The 22,474-nt window shown below is 36.0% G+C and overlaps 1 protein-coding gene and 1 pseudogene across 2 annotated transcripts; one reads left to right on the top strand and one right to left on the bottom strand.

The window, feature by feature from the left end:
- The first annotated feature begins 5,812 nt into the window (after positions 1-5,812).
- GID8 (GID complex subunit 8 homolog) lies at positions 5,813-22,080 on the top strand. Of its 2 annotated transcripts, none has more exons than XM_072633333.1 (5): positions 5,813-5,951; positions 7,737-7,866; positions 10,443-10,639; positions 10,957-11,154; positions 19,349-22,080. In XM_072633333.1, exons 2-5 carry the CDS (start codon positions 7,749-7,751, stop codon positions 19,520-19,522), a joined length of 687 nt encoding a protein of 228 aa, XP_072489434.1. In that variant the 5' UTR covers positions 5,813-5,951; positions 7,737-7,748; the 3' UTR covers positions 19,523-22,080. The 2 variants fall into 2 exon arrangements, with proteins under 2 accessions (XP_072489434.1, XP_072489435.1); XM_072633334.1 differs by lacking the exon at positions 5,813-5,951 and adding an exon at positions 6,220-6,335.
- On the bottom strand, positions 16,835-18,836 carry LOC140529692 (protein DEK pseudogene; annotated as a pseudogene).
- Positions 22,081-22,474: the final 394 nt, after the last annotated feature.

Raw genomic sequence — 22,474 nt, 5'->3', positions numbered from 1 at the left:
AGTATTCAAATATTAAAACAACAACAAAAGAACAAAAAAATATTCAAATACTCTAGACCCTGGCTCTGTGATCTCACCTGTTTGGGTATTCCGTTTTAAAAAGCTTCAAGAAATGATATGTGTAAATTAGATATTTGATTCCTATTCCCCAACCCAAAAGATATATATTTTAACACAGTGGCAGTTACAGGCTTTGTTTTCATGATCCTTTTTGACCATTTGTGTAAATGTGTGACTGTCATTATTTCCCTGTTTTTAATTACACAGTTGTCAATGTTTACTATTTTTTGGTTGTCCTTTCTTCACTTTGCATCACTTTACATAACTTCATATGTTCCTCCGAATTCTTCATATTCACAATTATATATTCAGAGTGAAAAGAGACCCTATGTACTGATTCTTATGGCTCAATAATATCTCATTACATTCTTATTCCATAATCAATATCCTTCCTCAAACAATGTCCACTTAAATTTGTTTCTAGTGCCGCTATGAATAGTTTTGTACAAATAGCTATTTTGATTATAGGGATCAACGTACCAGATATCTGAAGGAGGGAAAGATACAAAAAGCATAGAATTAAATCTCAGACATTATTAATAAAAAAAGGGGAAGGGGAAAGGTTCATAATTGAGATAACATCAATAATTACCAACCTATCACTCTCCTATCTATTAGGAAATATTTATGAAAATCATCTGCACATGAATTGAGGGTATCTTTGATCAGGGTCCTGGGGAGTAAGAATAGGGCTTTCAAAAGTAATATTCATTAATGGACCACACCTTTACCACTTCATAATTAACTAAATGATATAGCAAAGATAAGTTGCCATTGTGCGTACTTGCACAACTTAAACTTGTTTATATTATGCTTAAAAAAATTTAATTTCATAAGACAAAATGTCACCTTATGTGCTCTCTGAGAAATTATCTCCTATCAAAACCATTTAAAGGGTTTAAAGGACACCAACCAACCAACTAACCAACCAACCATGTGCCAAGCACTGTACTAATTTTTTTAATTTTTACAAGCATTTGACTCTCAAAACAATCTTTTGAGGTAGGTGCTATAAGGAAACTCAAGTGACTTTCCCAGGAAAAACTAGTAAGTGTCTGAATCTGGACTTTAAAACCATTTAAAATTCCTTGAATATATGACAGTTGAAAACACTCTATTCAATGACTCTATAATGATAAACATTAGAGGAGGTACAAAGAGATATAAATTTGTCAAAGGTATTTGCTGCTATGATGGAGGAAATCCAGGGCAAGGTATGGGCCAAAGGATCCCTGATGGATGATAAGGTCTTCCAGATGCTCCTATGTGTAGATGACTTCATGATGATTTGCATCAAGTATCAGAACATTGAAGTGTTGCTTGGAATAGCTCTGTAATCACTTGAAGGAGTTTGGATTGTCCATTCACACAAGACAGACTGATTGGATGAAGGATATCTATTGGCTAGATTTCAACTTGTGTTTGGATTGATACCCTTGTCCATCATTGTGTATATCTGGGAGAAGCTATTAAACAGAAACCATGAATTGGTCCCAGAGGTGAACAAGATGAGGAGATGAGCTGGATTGCTTTTGGAAAATTGCAAAGCTCTTTTACTGACCTTAAGTTTCCTATTGAGCTTGACCTTGAACATCCCAGGGTAATATAAAAGACAAAGTTCTAGGCCTGGAATCAGGAAAACTTGAATTCAAGTCCACATTCAGATACTTTTTCCTGGGAAAGCCACTTGAGTTTCCTTAACTGTAAAATATGGATAATAATAGCACCTACCTCAAAAGATTGTTTTGAGAATCAAATAATGTTTGTAAAAAAAAAAAATTAGTACAGTGCTTGACACACGGCTGGTTGGTTGGTTGTTGTCCTTTGTTTTCGAAGAGGACCAAAATGACATTACCATGATAAAGTGAAGTTTCAGTGTGTCCGACTGTGGCTGATCAGACCAATATGAGCTCGGAATGCTCTACCACAGGGTATGGGTGATGTCTTTTGATTCATGAGTAAATTCGATTTAAGTGAGGCAGAGTTGCACAAAGTCATCAGCCTCACTCTCTCCTCCAGTGCCACCATAGTCCAGTGGCAGGACAGAGTCAAGACAGCTGGTGATGGCTCAGGCTGCAGTGGATAATCTTGGCATCTTCCATGTCTAACCTGCTTCAGCTGCCTTCATGGCCATTGGAACAAATTGTTCTCATCTACTCATTCCATCAGAGGAAGTCTTCACATGCTTGAGATAGACACACCCCTAACTCACTAATGGGTTTGAGACCCCTTGGTTACCCTCAACCTGCTTTGGCCTGTCACCAAAACAGTTTGCCGAGGTGTGGCCACTGCACATGTTGCAGCTTTTTGAAGCCACAAGTGAGAGTTGGGTGGAACAGGTGAACACCAATGGTGGAAAAAGCCCCCAAAAGGGCTCAGCACATAGTAGGTACTGTGTAAAAGCTTATTTTCTTTCTTCTCCCTTCCAATGAAAAGGCCCATCTTTTCAAGAAAGTTAACATATTAACAATGTCACTATATGGCAGTAGCTTATACAACGGCTTCAGAAGAATTGAGTATCATGTTTGATACACTGATACCACTTAGTAAGCTTATGACCCAAAGTGATCAAAGGGAAAGAAAATGGATCTATTTACAAAGTCATTCATAGACACATTTTAACGTAGCAAAGAACTGGAAAACAAGGGAATAAAATAAGTGGTTGAACAAAATATGTATATGAAAGATAGGAACTGAACCTGTGATTTTCTTGGTAGAGGGAACTTCTAGGTAAAGGAAACTCCTCTATTGATGCAGGTTATGACCTTCTCTACTAGGTAGAGACTTAGAGCTGCTTAGAGTACTAGGAAATTAAGTTATTTGCCCAAGGTTACTTAAGCTCTGTTAGAGTTGGAGCAAGAAACCAGGTCTTTGTGAATGAGGCCAATTTTCTAGTCATTTTGCTTCAATACTTCTTAATATACTAATGTAATAGAGTACATTATTGCTGCCAAGAAATGGCAAAAGAAATGGTACTGAACTGATACAAAGTGAAATAAACAGAAGCAGAACAATTATACAGTGAACATGTCAAAAAGGAAAAAATTTATGAGCCTTAAGAACTCTCTGATCAATACCAACCATGACTACAGAAGTCAGAAGATGAAGCGTGGTGTCCAATGCTGGACACAGATGATAGACTCTAGATGCATAATGAAATATGTATTTTTAACCAGGGCCATTATGTGGCATTGTTTCATTTGAGTCTGCTTACTTGTCAAAAAGTTGTTTTTAATAGGGGAAGGATGAATGGAAAGTCAAGTGAAGATGTGATTTAAGAAGAGGAAAAAGAGATTAGAGCATTTAAAAAACATAAAGAGACCATAAACAATTATTTTATTTATTGTGTGGATGGAAAGGTGGGGGAGTAGTTAGGTTATGAATGGCTTTGAATGCCAGAGAATTTTGTATTTCATTTTGAAGGTATTGGGAACCATTAGAATTTACTGAGTTGGGGGTAGGGAGAGATGTGTGGGAGAAGTAATTATTTCTCTCTTGCATTAATAATTAGTTATTCAATCAGAACCAAGGTTTTTCCCCCTTTCTACTTCCTCATCCAGAAATTAACCAGTGTGGAAAATCTCTCTCTCAAAGATTTACCCAGGCCAAGATATAATCAGACAGTAAAAGAAACTGTAAGTTTAGGTTAATGGGTGCATTCCTGCTTATTGTTTTTACTCAGACAGGTCTGGGGAAGTGTTGATTCTCCTTTTATCAGACAGGATATGGAAATTGATAAGTTTCTTTGACCAAGATTTGGGTAAACCAAAGACCCTCATTGTAATACACATTTTCTCATTAATTTTTAATCAATCAGAGTTTATTGCCTTAGTCAGGAACACTTACTTTTCTAAGAGCATATAAGCTGTGAACCCACCACCATGAGTGGTCTTTGGTCTAAGAGAGGGGGCCAAATGACTACCCTCTTTTAATAAATATGTGGACAGTATTAACAAAATGATTAAATTACTCAAGAAATTATATCTCTCAGACCTTTTTAAATGCCATACGTGTGACTTGGTTGGATCTGTGCTTTTGGAAAATCATTTTGGCAGCTGAATGGAGCATAAACTGGAGTGGGGAAAAAAGCTGTGGCAGGCAGACCCATTAGGCCAGGCCTGAGGAGATGAGGGCCAGTAGCAGGGTGGTGTTGGCAGTTTAGGAGAGAAGGGGGCATATATGAGAGACGTTGCAAAGGTAAAATTGACAGTCCTTGGCAACGGATTGGGTATGGAGTGAGTGGAAGTGAGTAGTCAAGAATGACATCTAAGTTATATATTCTGTATAAATCAATAAAATATTAAGCTCCTACCATGTTTTTGATACAGTGTTGGGGATACAAAGATAAAAAAAAAATGGAACAGGGGGAACCCAATGTAGGCATACAAAATGGTAGCTGGATTGATCAGGAAAGGCTGCATAGAGGTATTAGTTGTGGTGAGTTTTGATAAAAGCTAGGAGATTCTAAACTGCAGAGAGGGAATGTAAAAAGTGAGTCCCAGGCTTGGGGGACTGCCAATGCAAAGGCAGGAGATGGGAATGTCCTTGGGACCAGTAACTAGGACAGTCTGGTTGGATGGTGTGAGAAGAAGGTGAAACTCTAAATTAATTCTGGAGTAAAAAATGGTATCAAGGTATCGTATTGCAGAAAAACAGGTTAGGTTACATGGTAAGAAAGAGCTAAGGACACATGAACAATCAGTGTTTCACTGGTACCCTCCCATTTTCAGAAGCGAGAATGGTAGGAAGGTCTCAACTACCTCTGGAAGTCTTGTGGGTGGACAGACATGGATGCGTTTCAATCCATACTATTGGAAGGAACTTCTCAGCCAATGGGTTAACAGAGCTATTTGAGTATTTAAGAGCCAAGTGCTCCAACAGAAGATACAAAGAAACATCAGATCCAACCATCTAGATGTTCTCGTTTGGAGGGATGGGGGGTGGGGGTGGGGGTGGCGGAGAGGAGAGGAAAGAGAGAGGTTAAAGTTCTAAGTCGATAACTAACTACTTGGAAGGGAAGGACGGGAGGGGAAGGTCAGACTAGACCTCGCATCGGTATTTAAACAAAATTTGAAGGAAGCTTCTGTCCAAGAGTTGAACCAATTCGTGAGCTGTGAAGAAGAACGAAACTACCCTTCTCCCATCTCCCCCACCAAACAAAAGCGGGGGGCTTGTCCACTCGGTTGTAATCCAGTTATTGACCAATTTGGACTGAACCCTAAAGAAGGCACACTGATCCTTAACATAGTCCTACTACCGTGTCCCGTTCTTCGGCCGAGCAGACCTGTGGGATATTAATCCACATCCGCTGGTTTCCCACTCGCTCCTCGGCTCAACATTTTGTGCCACAAACCCAAGTCCAACCTACTCGCCAGCTCCGAGATCTGAACCAACAATTTCACCAACAGCCTTAGTGGGAGGAGTTAGCGGCCCCAGGATGTTCCACACTCAGACAACTGAGTGACGCAATCATCACGCGACGCTCACCTAAAGAGTCCATTTTGGCCTCTGGAGATGTCCTCTGATTGGCTCTCGTCTCTTCCCATACATCCTCTGGGGAAATGCTGGCAGAGAGTTGGAAATGGGGCAGAAAGAAAAAGTTTCTACGTAAAGGCGGAAGCGACGATTTTGTCTTTCCGGTGTCCTTCCCTCCCCCATCCCTTCACGGGAAGATTTTATTGGCTGTCAATTAGGAACTCTCGCGAGAGATCGTTGAGCGGGAGGGGGCGGGTGGCCCATCTTCCCTCCTTTGCGGCCTCCGCCTCCTTCTCCTCAGGCGCTTCTGCCGCCACCTCTCTCCCCCTCCCCCTTCCCCGACCCCCTCCCTCGAATCGGCCTCGGAGAAGGGGCCCTTGCCGAGACCGCGCAGCCAAGGAGGCGGGATCCTCACGGTAAGATGGCGTCGGCGGGGAGGGGGCCGCGGGGGGCCCAGGAAGCCGGGCCCGAGGGTGGCCTCCTCTCAGCCTCCCTCCATCCCTCCCGCCCTCGGGCTCCCAGAGTCCGACGCTCCCCTCCGCGGTGGGCGGGGCCGGGGCTGAGGGACGCAATTTGTTTTGATCTCGGGAGAGCGCCTGGTCTGGGCCTGGCGGGGCCTCCGGCCTTGCAGTTGAAATGGAAAGAAGGAGGAGGAAGGAGGGCAGCGAAGAGAAGCGGCAGCGGGCGGGCCGGGCAGTCTTATCGGCTGCACTCAGATCCTGCTTGGTCTCGATGGCTGCGAAGGTAGTGGCGCCTGCTGGTAGGAAGTCTGCATGTCGTGGAGGCGCCTCTGGAGCGAAGTAAGGCAGCCTCCTGTGTTCTGTGTGTTGATATTTACGGTGGGGAAAAACCCAGTCCAGAAGGGGTGGGAGAGTCCCCGTTTTTATCTTGTATCTTTGAAAAGGTGGCGTGGGCTATTGGTGTAAAAAATTGCACTCGAAGACGCAGGAGACTTGAATTTTCCGGATTTGGAGTCGAAGGACCTGGGTTAGCATCTTGGGTCTGCAACTTTGTATCTATATGACCTTGGGCAAGTCAGTTTCCTTCTTAGTTTCTTCGGGGGAGGAGTTTGATTAGATGCCCCTTAGATCCTTTCTAGCTCTCAATCTATGGTCCTGTGCGATTTTACTGTCTGATCTTGATTAGTGACTAAATCTTAGTTTCTTCGTCTGTGAAATGGGAGCGTTGAGAATTGTACTCACAGAGGTGTTGTGAGGAAAGCTTTGTAATGAGCTTTAAAATGTTATATCAGAAACTCTGCTTGGAGGAAATACATGCAGTTTAGGTAAAACTGTCTTCTTACCCCTTAAGAAGCCCACTGTCTCCTAGGTTGACAGGACGTGTAGGCATTTAACTTAGTTAGAAGATGATGGGTAAATATTGCCGAGGAAAGGTGGCCAGGAAATTATTTGTTTTTCACCACTTTTGTACCAGCTAGTTGAGCTTTAGGTTTTTGGTTCAATATTGGGTTTGTGATTCTTGTAGTTGCTTTTTTACTTAGGGATAATGCCTTTGGTTGGGCAACTCTTAAAGTAGCTGGGAAATGTTTAGGTGTGAATTTGAATATTTTTTTTTGTGGGAAAGTTGTGTTGTACAGTAGTTACAATTCAGATGATGTCTCCACTGGAATTTCTTTGTTCAGAACAGAGATGATACCTAAGTTTCAAATGCAATATTTACTCATAAATTATGGTTACCATAATAGCAATTTAATGTTTTAATTTTAAAACGTTGATCTTGGATCTCTGAAAAATGGAACTTACATTTTAAAATATTTTTTAAAAGAATCTGTGATGTAAAAATTCCCAGGCATCTAAGTATGCAAATTGGTGTCTAAAATGTAAAAAACATACTGCAGTTACAAAATGTTTGGAAAAAATCCAGTTTGAATTTATAAATTTTTAGATCCTAATTTAGTCCTTTTGTGTTCAACTATTACTGTTGCATAACACTGAAGAAAGTAGAATAAATTTCAGAAATTTTAAAAAATTTCCTCCTGCACAATGAAGGTCATAAATTTGAGGTACTTTTAGTTTTCGCCAGGAGAATTAACATTTGTTTGTAATAAGAGCTTTTATTAATCTGACTGTAAATGAATAATATGTTATTCCTATGCATGTGAGATTACACTTTTTAAAAAAAAACAGTTTATACATATTACTCGTGACTAAATTTTTTAATTTTTTTTTTTTTACTTTTAGAAATAGTTCAGAATGAGTTACACAGAAAAACCCGATGAAATCACTAAAGATGAGTGGATGGAAAAACTCAATAACTTACATATACAGAGAGCTGATATGAACCGCCTTATTATGAACTATCTTGTTACAGGTAATTTGGAGAATAACATTTCATAAATTCTTGAAAATTATCTTTGGTTTTTCTTATACAAAAGCAGAACTTTATCACTTAGTAGCGAAATTTTAGGTTTTTATTACGGTCCTGGGTAAATGGGCAGCATCCATATGGAAAGGTGGCCAGCTTTGGATTTAGTAGGACCTGCTTCAGACAGATACTACTGGTCTTCTCATGGATAAGTCACTTACCCTCTCTCTGTGCCTAATTTTTGCTTTCTAAGCCTATAAGTTACAGACTGGTTGCCTCAGTATAGGCAATCTAGAGTTTTCATATGTAGATGAAATCAAAGCTGTAGAAAAAATCAAATTGATTTTATGTCAAATGCTACTTGTAATCACTTCCTTATTTGAAAGCCATTTGTTGTTGTCCCCAGTTCAGTTCTCTGAACAGGGGCAGACTAGCATACTGATTCATTATTTTTTTTTAATTTTATAATGGTTACTTACATTGTCAACAGTTCATACTTATCACACAAAGAGAAAGCGTATTTCCCCTAAAATGATTCAAATCTGTTTCATTCTTAAAAAACTTTCCCTGGTTTTTGCAATTTTCCCAAGTTTCCATGGATCCTGATGTTAATTGTATTTTTAAAATATGACACTTATTGTGTGATTACACTTTAGAAATTGAATAGAGAAACATTTCAGTTCACCAAGTACTTACTAAGCATCAATTATGTGGTAGGCACTGGGAGTGAAAAGACTAAAATGAAACAGTTTATCTCACACTGCTTATATTATATTTGGTAAGGTGGGAGGGGGGAGAAAAATGGAGACATATACCCAGGAAATAAATACATAGTAGCTTCAGATGTACAATACTAAAAGTGTGCAATCTTGACTTTGGAACAGCATTCAAAATACCTTTTCTTCATCACTGATGCAGTATGATTACATAGAAATAAAACTTTAAAAAACAATATTTTAAAAAACTAGTGGTTTTGATGGTATGGTACCAGTATAGGTACCTACTTTTTTATGTCTTGTTGGCAGTCTATGATTTGATATGACCAAAACATTTCATCGGTAGGTCAGTCTTATGATGAGGCATGACATAAAACCTAATGTGATGACTGTCTGCTTTCTAAAGAATATTTCCCACATTCTTTCCAGGTTTGAATTGAGCTTGTTAAGCCATATTTTGTTTTTTAAAGATAAGGTGTAGTTAATGTAGAAATTAAACATGCTGAATGCCTCTTACTTTTTCTGGTCTGTTAAATTAGTCAGACCTCTTTCCTGAAAATATCCAATACAATAAAGAGAAGAAAAATGAAATTGGCCTTTAGTTCCATAATGATTTGTTGAATCATGTTGAAAAATAGGTGTGTTAGCAGATAATAATACCCCTGTTTATGACTCCTGCAAAACTTGTACAAGAGGTAGCAAACACTTCTATAACTTAACCAGTTTGTGTTAATCACTTGAAACCAGATCTGCGGCTTCTCTCAATATTTGCCAATGAACCAAGATTTTTTTTTTGAAGTAGTGTACAACGAAGCATATATGTGTCATTTACATACTGTGAAATCTCTGGTTATTAAGACAGTGTGGCTTTGGGAAAGTCACTTAACTGCTCAGGATTGTGCTAGCCTGTAAAAATTAGAGATAGGAGTAGATCTTTAAGATTTCTTCCACCTTTATGATTCTTTAGATATGATGTTGGGCTTCTTGAAGGTCATGGGGTTTGTGACCGTGAGAAGAACTTTTTATTTTTTCTTGTAAAAAATGTTTTGTTGACAGCTTTTGTTTTATATGGCAATAATTTTTGAATATATCTCCTCCATCCTCTCACCCCTTCCCTCTGCCTTCCCAATCTGGTTAGCCATCCTTTGTAACAAAATTAAAAAGGGGTGAGGCAAAGTTCAGCAAAAAGAATTAAAATATCAGCCAAGTCTAACAATATATAAAAGATTCCACTCTTATAGTTCCTAATCTTTGCAAAGAAAGGAAGAAGGCACAATTTTTTTTCGATTATTCAAGGCCCCATGCTTTGGGTGATTATAATTGCACATGGGTCTTTTTGTTGTTCTATTTACATTGTTATAGTTGTATTTTGCTTTCCAAGTTCTTCATTTTGCATGAGTTTTCTCATGTTTCTGTGAATTCTTCATATTTGTCAGTTCTTATAACAAAAGTAGTCCATCATATTTATGTAACATAATTTGTTTAGCCATTCCCTATTCAATAGTAATCTACCCCTATTCTTTGTCCTTAGGAATTACTGCTTTGAATACTTTGGTTTCTGTGGGATCTTTCTTTCTGTCTTTGGCTTAGCAGTGCCATCCCTGGGTCATAGAGTTTGGCCTTTTTTGTCACTTTTAGAATAATTCCAAATTGCTTTCATAGAGTTTTTTTGAGGAATGGGGGGTGGGGTGGGAAATAGCTATGGGGAAGCAAATTATTCTTGTGAAATAAAACAAATGAAAGTTTTGTATTAAGTGTCTGGTTGATGTTAGAGAATTTAGTCAAGGTAAAAGAACCTCCAAGGATAAAGTTCCTTACGATATTAATTTAAATTAATTTAGTAATAGACATAATTTTCTGTTTCAGAAGGGTTTAAAGAAGCTGCAGAAAAGTTTCGGATGGAATCTGGAATTGAACCCAGTGTTGATCTAGAAACACTAGATGAACGAATCAAAATCCGGGAGATGATATTGAAAGGTCAGATTCAGGAAGCTATTGCATTGATAAATAGCCTACATCCAGAGCTCTTAGACACAAATCGGTATCTTTATTTTCATTTACAGGTAAGTTTAAAGAGAGAACATCTTGAACTTGAAGATACTTAGTGAGAGTTGCTGACATTATGTAAAATTGTATATAAGAAGTAACTTGTGACTTCTAAAATCTTTTTTTGGGGGGGGGATAATTCCCTGCTGATGATGTCATTTTTAAATGTAATTTTCAGGTGCTTTTTCAGATTTTTTTTTTAAGAAATTTTTGTCAAAGGGGTAAACTCAGCAATACTCAAAAGTGCACAATTTTAGGCCATTATCTAAAAAATTAATAAAAAATTCATCACTACTGGATATTGTCTCTGATTTTTTTAACCTTCTTTGTATAGCAACAACATTTAATTGAACTGATCCGGCAGCGTGAAACAGAAGCAGCACTGGAATTTGCACAGACACAGTTGGCAGAACAAGGAGAAGAAAGTAGAGAATGTCTGACAGAAATGGAACGCACTTTGGCTTTGCTTGCCTTTGATAATCCTGAAGAATCACCCTTTGGAGATTTGCTTAATATGATGCAACGGCAAAAGGTAGTGAAGAGTGAAAGGAGTTTTTGATTTTTTTTTAAATCAGAAAGGAGAATTGTGAGTTTTTTGTATGAAGACATTTCTGAAAGCACGTTTTTCAGATATTCCTTGTTAATACAATATTTAGAACTCTACTTGCAATTCTATTTGATTAGACAACAGTAATACCTTCTCTAGTCTTTTTCTCCTAGCTTTTTAAACTTCAAGAAACCCAGAATAATGACTATACTTGTATAACCTATATCAGATGGCTTGCCTTCTCAGTGAGGGGAGAGAGGAGAATGGGAGGGAAAGAAATTGGAACTCAGAATTTCAAATACAAAATGTTAAAAAAAAATTTACATGTAATTGGAAAAAAATTTTTTTTAATTAAAAAAACCAGAATAATTTATTTTGATGTTGTAAGGAATGCTTTCCCTCCATAATCTCTGAAAATTTTTATCCTCATTGCAAAATTCTCATTGAACTATATATTGTAATTCTATATCACTTAAGGTTTCCTATTCTATAGAAGAATTATATAGTTCTTTTTCATGTTTCTTAAATTGAGCACCATATTTGTATACAAGTTATTTCGGAATGTGCTATTATGTATTAATTTCTTTATTCCATTTCTTCTCTCTTTCCCACTCTCTCTAACACTTTCCCAACATTCTGGATTAATATATCTAATCTGCTTTTGTACCTGTCTTGCACTTTTCCGGGTGTGTATAAACCTGTTACACCATGTGCTTTATTTTTTCCTTCTCTTTTATCTTTAAAAAGTCTTACTAGAGAAAGTCACAGAACAGTGCTGATATGTTCTTTTTTTGTATTATTTCAGTTATCCTCAGTAGACCCTTTATTGCTCTCTGGTAGTCTTTTAATCCGTTTCCATTGAATTTCTCATAACAGGTATTCTTTATCTTGTGCGTTCTTCTCAAGCCCTGAAAACTCATTCTGAAGACATTATCTTGTCTCGGGCTTTGTCAAGAGATCATTTGATGATAGTTTTTTTAAACTTCTCTCCATCTAAGATGCCTTGTCCTTTAATTTTCAGTTCCCTCAGTTGAATCAATATCTTTTTCTGTGTTCTTGAGCCAGCCTTTTCCTGTTTATTAGAAGACTTTATTCTAACAGTTATCTCTCTTCCATTTTGGTTTGTCTATCCATTTTCTGGACACTGACTTTTTTAATCTGCTTACAAATATGTTTGTGTCCTGCAGACTTTAAAAAACAAAAACATCCAAAACACATTTATCTTGATTTTGTCACTCCCATGAATGATAGATTTCATTTCAGCATCAGGTTTCTCAAAAGAGTAATCTAAACTCACTGCCTCTGCTTTTTTTTTTTTAACCATACACTTGATACAGTAAGATTTTAAGTTCCTTGAGAGTAAAAAGACTTTGTATTTCTGTGACCAGCATCTTGCATAGTGCTTAAAAATATTGTAGACTCATTAATACAATACTTGCCAATCTCCATCCCAAGATTACTCTATTTACCTTTGCTCTTGTTCACATGGTGCTTAATGGAACTGGAGGAATTGCCAGTTATGCTGGCTGAGCATACAATTAATGTTACCTAATAACTCTATGCCAGAGCAATTCTTTTGTTTTTAATTGATTTTCTAATTTCTTTCCTAAAACTTTCCATAAGACTCTTTCTCTAGGATCTCTCTTAGGTTATTGAAAAGATTGAGGATGTCCTTATTCTTATTGCTTCGGTTCTATTTGTCACTTGTCAGTCACCTTCCTCTCAGCAATACTGCAGTGACCCAAATTCTGCATGTATAGAGTGCCAATAGTTACAGTAGATTTTATTCTACTTGATTATTAAACATAATTCATCATCAAACTACTAATATTAAGCAGACTAAAAGCTACAATAATCTTTTAAAAGTCCATTACCTTATATAAAGAAATCCAAAATGTACAAATATACAACTATAAAAAAAGCAGGAAACATTCATTGACGTGAAAAAATTCCAACTAATAAAATTGCATAGAAATGCAATTTAAAAGGGTGAACTCAAATTTTTTATAGAATTACTTTATTTTTAGTTTTCAGCATTTACTTCCATAAAATTTTGTTTTAAATTTTCTTCCCCTTCCCAAGATGGCATGCAGTCTGATATAGGTTCTACTTATATATTCGTATTAAACAGATTTTCACATTATGAACTCAGATTTTTACATAACACTTATGGTACAATATCAGCAGTCAATTCTGATTAACATAGTGCTTAAACAACAAAGATTTAGAAAAGAAAAAACATTTTTTGGTTTCTGTTTTTCAGATCTTTGAATTTATTGGAACAAACCAAATCAGCAGCATTTAAAAGTTATCTCTGTCTCATTAAATTAACTCTTCAATAGTTATTTTGACAAAATGTTTTATTTCAGACAACTCATAATGAGTACAGTTTTTTTGGTTTGTTTTTTAAGTTTTGCAAAGAGATTTTTATTGACCAAGCAGCAGAGTAATGTAGTCAGCCAGTCAATAAGCATGTAGTAAATCACCTGCTTTGTGTCACACGCTTTTGACAAGACAGTCCCTGATCTTGGGGAGCTCATAATCTACTAGGGGAGAAAACAAAGACTTACGCAGAAATGAGATATATACAGATGATACTGTAGTGCAAAGACAGATATTGAAACCTAGGAGACCTGCCTGGATTCAAGTCTTGTCATTGCTACATACTATATATGTGACCATGAGTCATTTACTATCTCACTGTCCTAGGAAACTTTTTTTTATTATTACTTTATTTGTTTTCAGTGTTCTACAAGCACTTTCATACAACTTAAGATTTTCTTCCCCCTTCCTCCCTCTCCTTTCCCTCTCCTTCCCCAAGATAGCATACAATTTTATATAGGTTCTACACATACATTCCTATTAAATGCGTTTTCACCGTAGTCATGTTGCATAGAAGAATTAAGATGAATGGGAAAAGTCATAAAACAAACCAAAATGTAATACAAAAGAAAAAGCAGGACAGTTTTAATAAACATCATTGCAGATCTGTTCACTGTGACTTCCTCCAAGTTAGCACTGATCGGAAATTTTTTTTTATCTAGTCTCCTTTAGTATTTTAAGTATAGGAGATTTCTTTAGCTTTTTAAATTAAAGGCTCATCATCTGACTTTTCTTCAGATTCACCTTATTTTTTGACATTATTTTGATTTTTTTTTTAGTACCACTATTCTCCTTTTTGACATTAACTTTTTTTTACACATTTTTTGCTTTCAAAAGGAGTTTTTTGTTGAGGCTTTTCTTTTTTAGATGTCTTTTCTTTTTTTTATTATTATTTTATTTGTTTTCAGTGTTCTACAGTCACTTCCATATATATTAGAATTTTTTCCCCTCTCTCCCCTCCTTCCTCCTTACCTTCTCTCTCCCTCCCTGAGAGGGCATACAATTTTTATATATGTTCTACACATATATTCCTATTAAATACATTTTCACCTTATTCATGTTGCATAGAATTAAAATGAATGGGAGAAGTCATAAAACAAAACATAATGCAAAAGAAAATGGTCTGCTTCATTCTGTGATTGAATTCCATAGTTTTTTTTCTGGATGTGGAAGGCATTTTGCCTTAAGAGACCATTGGGAGTTTTTTAAGTCCTTGCATTGCAATGAAGTACTAAGACTACCAGAAAAATTCCTCACATGCTGTGGTTGTTACTGTGTACAAAGTTAGCCTGGTTCTGCTCATTTCACTCAGCATCAATTCATGTAAGTCTTTCCAGGCCTCTCTGAAGTCTTCCTGTTCATCATTTCTTATAGCACAATAGTATTCCATTACATTCATATACCACAGTTTATTCATCCATTTCCCAATTGATGGGCATCCCCTTGATTTCCAGTTTTTGGCCACCATAAAGAGAGCTGCTATAAATATTTTTGTACAAGTGGTACCCTTTCCCATTTTTATGATCTCTTGGGGATACAGTCCTAAAAGTGATATTGCTGGGTCAAAGGGTATGCACATTTTTGTAGCCCTTTGGGCATAGTTCCAGATTGCTCTCCAGGATGGTTGGATCATCTCACAGCTCCACCAACAATGAATTAGTGTTCCACTTCTCCCATATCTTCTCCAACATTCATGTTAGCCAATCTGATAGGTATGATGTGGTATCTCAGAGTTGTTTTGATTAGCATCTCTCTAATCAGTAGTGATTTAGAGTATTTTTTCATGTGACTATATATAGCTTTAATTTCTTCCTCTGAAAACTCCCCGTTCATATCCTTTGACCATTTATCATTTGGGGGATGACTTGTATTTTTGTACATTTGACTCAGTTCTCTATATGTTTTAGAAATGAGGCCTTTATCAGAGACACTAGTTGCAAAAATTCTTTCCCAGTTTTCTACTTCCCTTGTAATTTTGGTTGCATTGGGTTTGGTTGTGCAAAAACTTTTCAATTTAATGTAATAAAATTATCCATTTTGCACTTCATAATGTTTTCTATCTTTCGTTTAGTGAAAAATTCTTCCATTCTCCATAAATCTGATAAATACACTATTCCTTGCTTCACTAATTTGTTTATAGTATCAATCTTTATACCCAGATCATGTACCCATTTGGTCTTTATTCTTGTGTACAGTGTCAGGCATTGGTCTATGCCTAGTTTCCACCACACTGTTATCCAGTTTTCCCAGCAATTTTTGTCAAACAGTGAGTTCTTATCCCAGAAGCTGGGGTCCTTGGGTTTATCAAACAGTAGATTGCTATATCCATCGACTACTGTGTCTTGAGTACCTAACCTATTCCACTCGTCTACACCTCTGTTTCTTAGTCAATATCAAGTATTTTTGATAACTGCTGCTTTATAATACAGTTTGAGATCTGGTAGAGCTAGGTCACCTTCCCTAGCATTTCTTTTCATTAGTTCCCTTGATATTCTGGACCTTTTGTTCTTCCAGATAAATTTTGATATTATTTTTTGTAGCTCTAGAAAATAATTATCTGATGGTTTGATTGGTATGGCACTGAATAAGTAAATTTATTCAGGTAGAATTGTCATTTTTATTATATTGACTCAGCCTCCCCACGAGCAACTGATGTTTTTCAAAATACTTAGGTCTGATTTTATTTGTGAGAAAAGTGTTTTGTAATTGTGTTCGTATAATCCCTGGGTTTGTTTTGGCAGGTAGACTCCCAAATATTTTATAGTGTCTGCCTTAGCTTTAAATGGGATTTCTCTTTCTTGTCTTGCTGTTGGACTTTGTTAGTAATATATAGAAATACAGATTTGTGTGGATTTATTTTGTAATCTGCAACTTTGCCAAAGTTTTTATTATTTCAAGTAGTTTTTTACTTGATTCTATAGGATTCTCTAAGTATATCATTGTATCATCTGCAAAGAGTGATAACTTAGTTTCTTCATTGCCTATTCTAATTCCTTCAATTTCTTTTTCTTCCTTTATTGCTACAGCTAACATTTCTAGTACCATATTGAATAACAGTGGTGACAGTGGACATCCTTGTTTCACCCCTGATCTTATTGGAAATGTTTCTAGCTTATCACTGTTGCATATAATGCTTGCTGAAGGTTTTAGGTACCTACTGCTTATTATTTTATGGAAGATTTCCATTTATTCCTATGCTCTCCAGTCTTTTCAATAGGAATGGGTGTTGTATTTTGTCAAAAAGTTTTTCTGCTTCTATTGAGATAATCATAGGTATCTTTTTTCATCTTTTTCCTTTGAAGAGTCCTATTTTTTTTTTATCTTCACTACTAGAATCAGCTAATAAAATTTGGGGGCATTAGGTCCATTTAGCCTTTCTTGCCACTCCAGAGTTGCTCCATTCCTTTTTGCTGCTTTGCTTGGTGTGGGTTTTTCATAAAGTACGTATGTATGTATATGTTTATTTGTTGGCAGTTGCTTGCCAGAAGGCTTTGGATGCATTAAAAATTCAAGATCCTGGTAATTGATTCACAGATTCTCTTTAAAATGGCATTCCTAAATTTTTTCAACTTTTCTTCCTTTTCATATTGGTCACTCTTGGTTTTGAATGGAAAATCACTGAAGTGATTCTCTTCCTCAGAGAAGCTACTGTTGCCTGGCTTGTTGTAAAGCAGTTTATGAAGATGTCTTGCTTCATTAGTTTTTTTCTTACTTAGAAGTGTGTTCTTTCAGTTTCAAAAAGTTTCTGTCCCTTTCTTTGGGCAATTGTAAATGATTCCCTTTGTAGGGAAGGTACTTGCATTGTCAACCTCTCTGTTTTCTTATTCTTTTTCTGTTGCCCTTTACAATGAGACTTCTTTTTCTTCTTCCTCTTCTCCACTTTCCCCAGATATATCTTTAAGACTTTAAAGTTGCAGAACTATTGCCAGTCTGTATTGGTAAAGGTAATTTCCTGATCTCTGGAGATAGTTTTCTATACAAGTGAAATCACAAATCCCAGTTAGAACAATTCAGCCAAAGCAGTTTTAAGTGCCATTGTATGCCTGACATTGTTCTAAACTCTGGGAAAGACAGAAGACAATCCTTTCGTGGAGACAAGGAGATAACAAAATATAGACAGGATATTGTCTGGAGATAATGTAATGTATGTAATATAACCTGGAGATAATGTAATGTGAATTTGCTGCGTGAAGGAAAAAGAAAATTTTTAAGGGAGAGACAGGGAGGCAGCAAGGAATTACTGGCCTGTGGAAGGAAGAGAGGCCAGCACATGGTTCAGTGACATGTAGGGACCAAGAATAGAAAAGCTAGAGCAAACGGAGGAACTTGAGGACTGGGACCAACCTGGTCCAGAACCAAGAAGAATACATAGTTAGGGGACCAACTGAGGGGCTGTGGCTCAGACAGGAGAGGATGGGCAGCGCAAAGAGGGCCAGTGACAAGAGACATGTGATACCAGAGCTCATATTGGCAGAAGATAGACATGAAGGTGGGTTGATGGAGCAGGGCAAAGGTTGTCTATCTTGGCAACGGAGATCTCAGGCCAAGCCCCAGATTAGGTAGTGGCAATGGCAGTCCCTACCTGTGTCTGTTGTGCTTTCACTTGGATGTTTGTTTGAGGTTTTTTTTTTTAGGTTTTTTGTTTGTATGTTTGTTTGTTTTGTTTTGGTGGTGAGGTAGAGGGCTGTAGAGTATTGAGCAGCCATGGGGCAGGAGGAGGGAAGGGATGAAGGGTTGGGGGGAAGCACAGTACATACAATACAGTAAAGTTAACAGGTGGGTTTTTTGGAATGAGGATTTCTTTCAGAATTGTTTACATAAAGTTGAATTTGCACAATATGAATTTATATAAAGTTAGAACTCTGTAAAGGTTAGCCACTATTATTTTAATTATCTTCATTGTTTGCTTTTTTTATTCTCAGTGCCCCATTTCTGAAGCCTTTGCTATACTATATTTCACCTGAACTAATGGAATAACCCTCCAACAGGTCTCTCTGCCTCCATTTTCTTCTCACCTCTTCTTGGCCCCAGCCTATAAATGCCACATTATTTCTTATGTGAAGTTGTTATCTTGTTATTCCAGTACTCAAAAATTTGCATCAAATATTCATTACCCACAGCATAAAAACCAAATTTGTTACTTAAATCCATTTATAGTCTGATTCCAACTTCCTTTTCAGTCTCACCTCCTAATGGTTTCTTACATAAATATTACATTCCAGCTACACTAGGTTACTAGTTCGCTGGTTAGACCCCACACTTTTATACTTTAGGACTTCGCCCATGCTATATTCTTTGCTTATAATGCATTCTTTCTTAGATATCTGAATATTAAAAGCCTAGGTGTTAACTTCTTTGAAACGTAATATTTTCATTTTTACAATGATAGGATTGGATTATTTGTCCCTTTCTACTCTAGATCATGAACTTGTTTTTTTAGCTCAGATGCCACATCTTCAACCCTCTGATACATCTATGCCAGCTGAAAGTGTTTTTTATTTTCTCTGAACTCTTATAGCACTTTGGTTATATCTATCAAATTGCCATTTTATCCCCCTTTTCCTTTTATTATTGTTATTTGTGTAGATCTGTCAGATCTTTTTGGTCAGGAACTGTGGCTATCTATATATGACTCACAGCTTTGTAATAGTAGATGTCCATTAAATTTTTGCTGCTATTTATTCAACAAACTTCTGCTTTTTTAAAGGGGTTATTTGGAAGAAGTGTGAAGTTTATGTTAGCGTATTTGCTTGTTCTTAATGGTATAATTATTATATTCTGATCTTTTTTGTTCTAGGTATGGAGTGAAGTTAATCAAGCTGTGCTAGACTATGAAAATCGTGAGTCAACACCTAAGTTGGCAAAGTTACTGAAGCTACTACTGTGGGCTCAGAATGAGCTGGACCAGAAGAAAGTAAAATATCCCAAAATGACAGACCTCAGCAAGGGGACAATTGAGGAACCCAAGTAAAACATGTGCAGAAGGACAGCAAGCAACTTTACCACTGCACATTATTCTTCATTTATATCAGTCTGTGACTGAAAGATTTTTACTACAGTACAGGACTTGATTTTTTTTTTTTTTGAGCAAACATCTTAAAGGGAGAAATGATCCTTTTAAATGCTGGAAAAAAATGTTGCATTGAAAGGCACTGTATCTCTTTGAAAGTCTGATTTAGGCTATGCACTATGATACATTTTTAAGAATTAGATAAATTGCATTTTGCATTTTAACATCCCAGTGCTTTTTTGATTGGCCACTGAAGAATTTTAGTTTAGTAGCCATTTAAGCACTGCATTAGTAATGAATATCAGTTCAACTGAATGCCTCACACTTAAAATATTTGTAGAGCACTGATTATTTGCTTTGTGTTAAGTTATAGTAGCCAGATAATGCATTTTCTTAAACGCAAAGTTCTGTCAAGTTTTCATCAAGCAATTTTTCTTCTGGGTCCCTTTTTTTTTTTTTTTGCATAGGAAAAAAGTGTATATATAAACTTGTAAATTGTAATTCAAGGACTTCTTTTGTGAGGGTGTTGTGTTTGATTTCTCTTTGGTATTGTTTTTTTGGGTTGTATGGTTTCTAGGGGAGTGTGTATGGGGTCAGGGGTTGTATGTTTTAATTTTATATATATATATACATATATATTTTGGTGTTTTATATGGTGAGAGACTTATTCACAATGGATCAATGAACCATCTTTTTTGCAGTCAGTCTTGCTGAAAATAAAGGTTTCTTTTTGATTTCAAGAATGACCAAAATGGATTCTAAAGAGAGACGTTGTAATCTCTTTACCAAGTTTTGTTTCGATGGAATTTTTGCAGCAACACCAACAGTGTTAACTGCAGCCTTAAAAGTGACCATATTTGTCTCTTCTTTCCATATGCTTCAGGAATCCTCTTGTAGGGGGATGGTAATAGTCCTTGTGCTGGTGGTGAATTTTTTTAAACATTTTGTGTTTTTAATAAAAGTGGTACAGGGCTTTTTAGGAAATTCACTTATTCTGAAACTTTCCTAAACTAATGGTTAGCATCTATGGAACTGTTATACTACAGAGTTTTGCAAAGTACCATTCCTCTTTGTTCTTTGGTCAGCTCTGTAGATTTCCCATTCTTATTCATTTATAGAAATGCAATCTTTTAGGAGTGCATAATGGCTCAATTTTAGTGTTCTGTGTATGGATACTTTCTATATGCATAATTATATACATGAGTTAGCTAATATATTTGTGACATAAATATATGTTGAGTGTACTTTTGAGCACCGACTTTCCTAAATTAATGCTAATGATAAACTACGCGAAGTATTCTAGGCTGCTAAATAATCAAAATGAATTTGATGAAGAGAGCAGTAAAGAATAACGTTAAAATGCACTAGCATATAATAGATGTAAGTCTTGTAGATTAGAATGATTTAACTTCCCTTTGAATATTCAATGTGGAAAAGTTTGTATTGGCACTTAAAGTTTAATGGAAAGTAGTGACCATTAATAGTTGCATTGCATTATTCTGAATCTTGTTTGCCTTATTTTATCTTTTAATTGGATTATTCTGGTTAACTTGTGAAGATTTATGTGTGACAAGAGTATTTGTAATTAAGTATATCTGGTATTGCTGTCATCTATAATTAATTGTTTTGCTATTTCGCTTGGGTTGTATTCACCTTGTTTTCCAAGCTGCCACATTCAGTTTTTATGGAGTAGCTAAATCCAGCAATGTTTAGTGTTCAGTTGTATGTCTGTTTTATGTTATTTTATAGCAGGTTGCAAAGATGAAACAACTGTAATTTTTCACCAGTGATAGTCAAGTTTTTCTCTAGCCTGAATTTTTACAAACTGAAATTCTATATTTTGTTGGTATGAAGTACTGGGGTGCTTTCTTGCTTTCACCCTGTCTTTCAGCCATGGTTGTACCACAGTAGAATAAATGCTGCAGTCAGGTGAAGTTCATTCATTTCTTGAATCTTCATTCACCTGTTTGATTGCACCAACTTACACCTGAAAACATTTTCATATTTTTAACATTACATTTCTTTATTATAGGAATATTTCATTTGGGGATTTTGGACCCAGATAAATTAGGATAGAAAGGCAATTTTAACCTCCAAATGAAAATTTCAGAAGCAGAAAGAAAAATTAGGATAGGAGTAAAGATGAAGGCTGCATTTTAGCAAGCAACAAGATAAGTATAGTTCTTAGGCATCTTTTATTATTAGTGTATATAAGATAGCTTATGTATATAAATAATATATATATAATCAGTTTGAAACATGCTTAAGTGGTAGGGGCTATGAAATGTGTAGTTATGGAAATATACACAGGAAATATCCTTGATATCAGTACATGAACAGATTTTATCATATGCATGAAATGTCATTAATAGGTGTTTATGGGCAAACTCTTGGGATTTTGTCCTAATTAATGAGTTATATTAAAAAGCCATTGATTTTTAGATATTAGTGAAAATTGGAAGCCTGGACTTTTATTTTTTCCATTTTTAAAATAAATAAAATGTATATTTTTCCCATGATATATATTATTATTCATGAATTGGAAGCATCCTTCGGAATTAATTGTAAACTAATAGTTCTCATTGATAGAGTATTTGCCTCTTTATGACCATCTTATTTTTTTCATAGTACAAACAAAATTTAAATTTGGCTTCAAATTACATTTGAGATAAATACATTAGCTTTTTCTGAAAATTCTGTATTTGGATCTCACTCTTCTGATTAGATAATGTAGTAGTGTTTTTTTACAATGAATTAATTTTGGCTTTTTATGCTTTCTTGTAGAAAGTGCCTTTGAAGTTAAAATTCCTAAGTGTTCTAGGGCTTGTTATATTACTGATATTGTGATGTTATAGGAAGAATAACTTTTGTTCTTCCTTTCCCTGCTTTAAAATCCTTTCGAACCAGATTAGT

The sequence above is a fragment of the Notamacropus eugenii genome, chromosome 1 (genome assembly GCF_028372415.1).
Source record: "Notamacropus eugenii isolate mMacEug1 chromosome 1, mMacEug1.pri_v2, whole genome shotgun sequence".
In the NCBI taxonomy this organism is placed as follows: Eukaryota; Metazoa; Chordata; class Mammalia; order Diprotodontia; family Macropodidae; genus Notamacropus; species Notamacropus eugenii.
The sequence above is the reverse complement of the archived record's forward strand: the minus strand, read 5'-3'. Positions and strand labels throughout refer to the sequence as shown.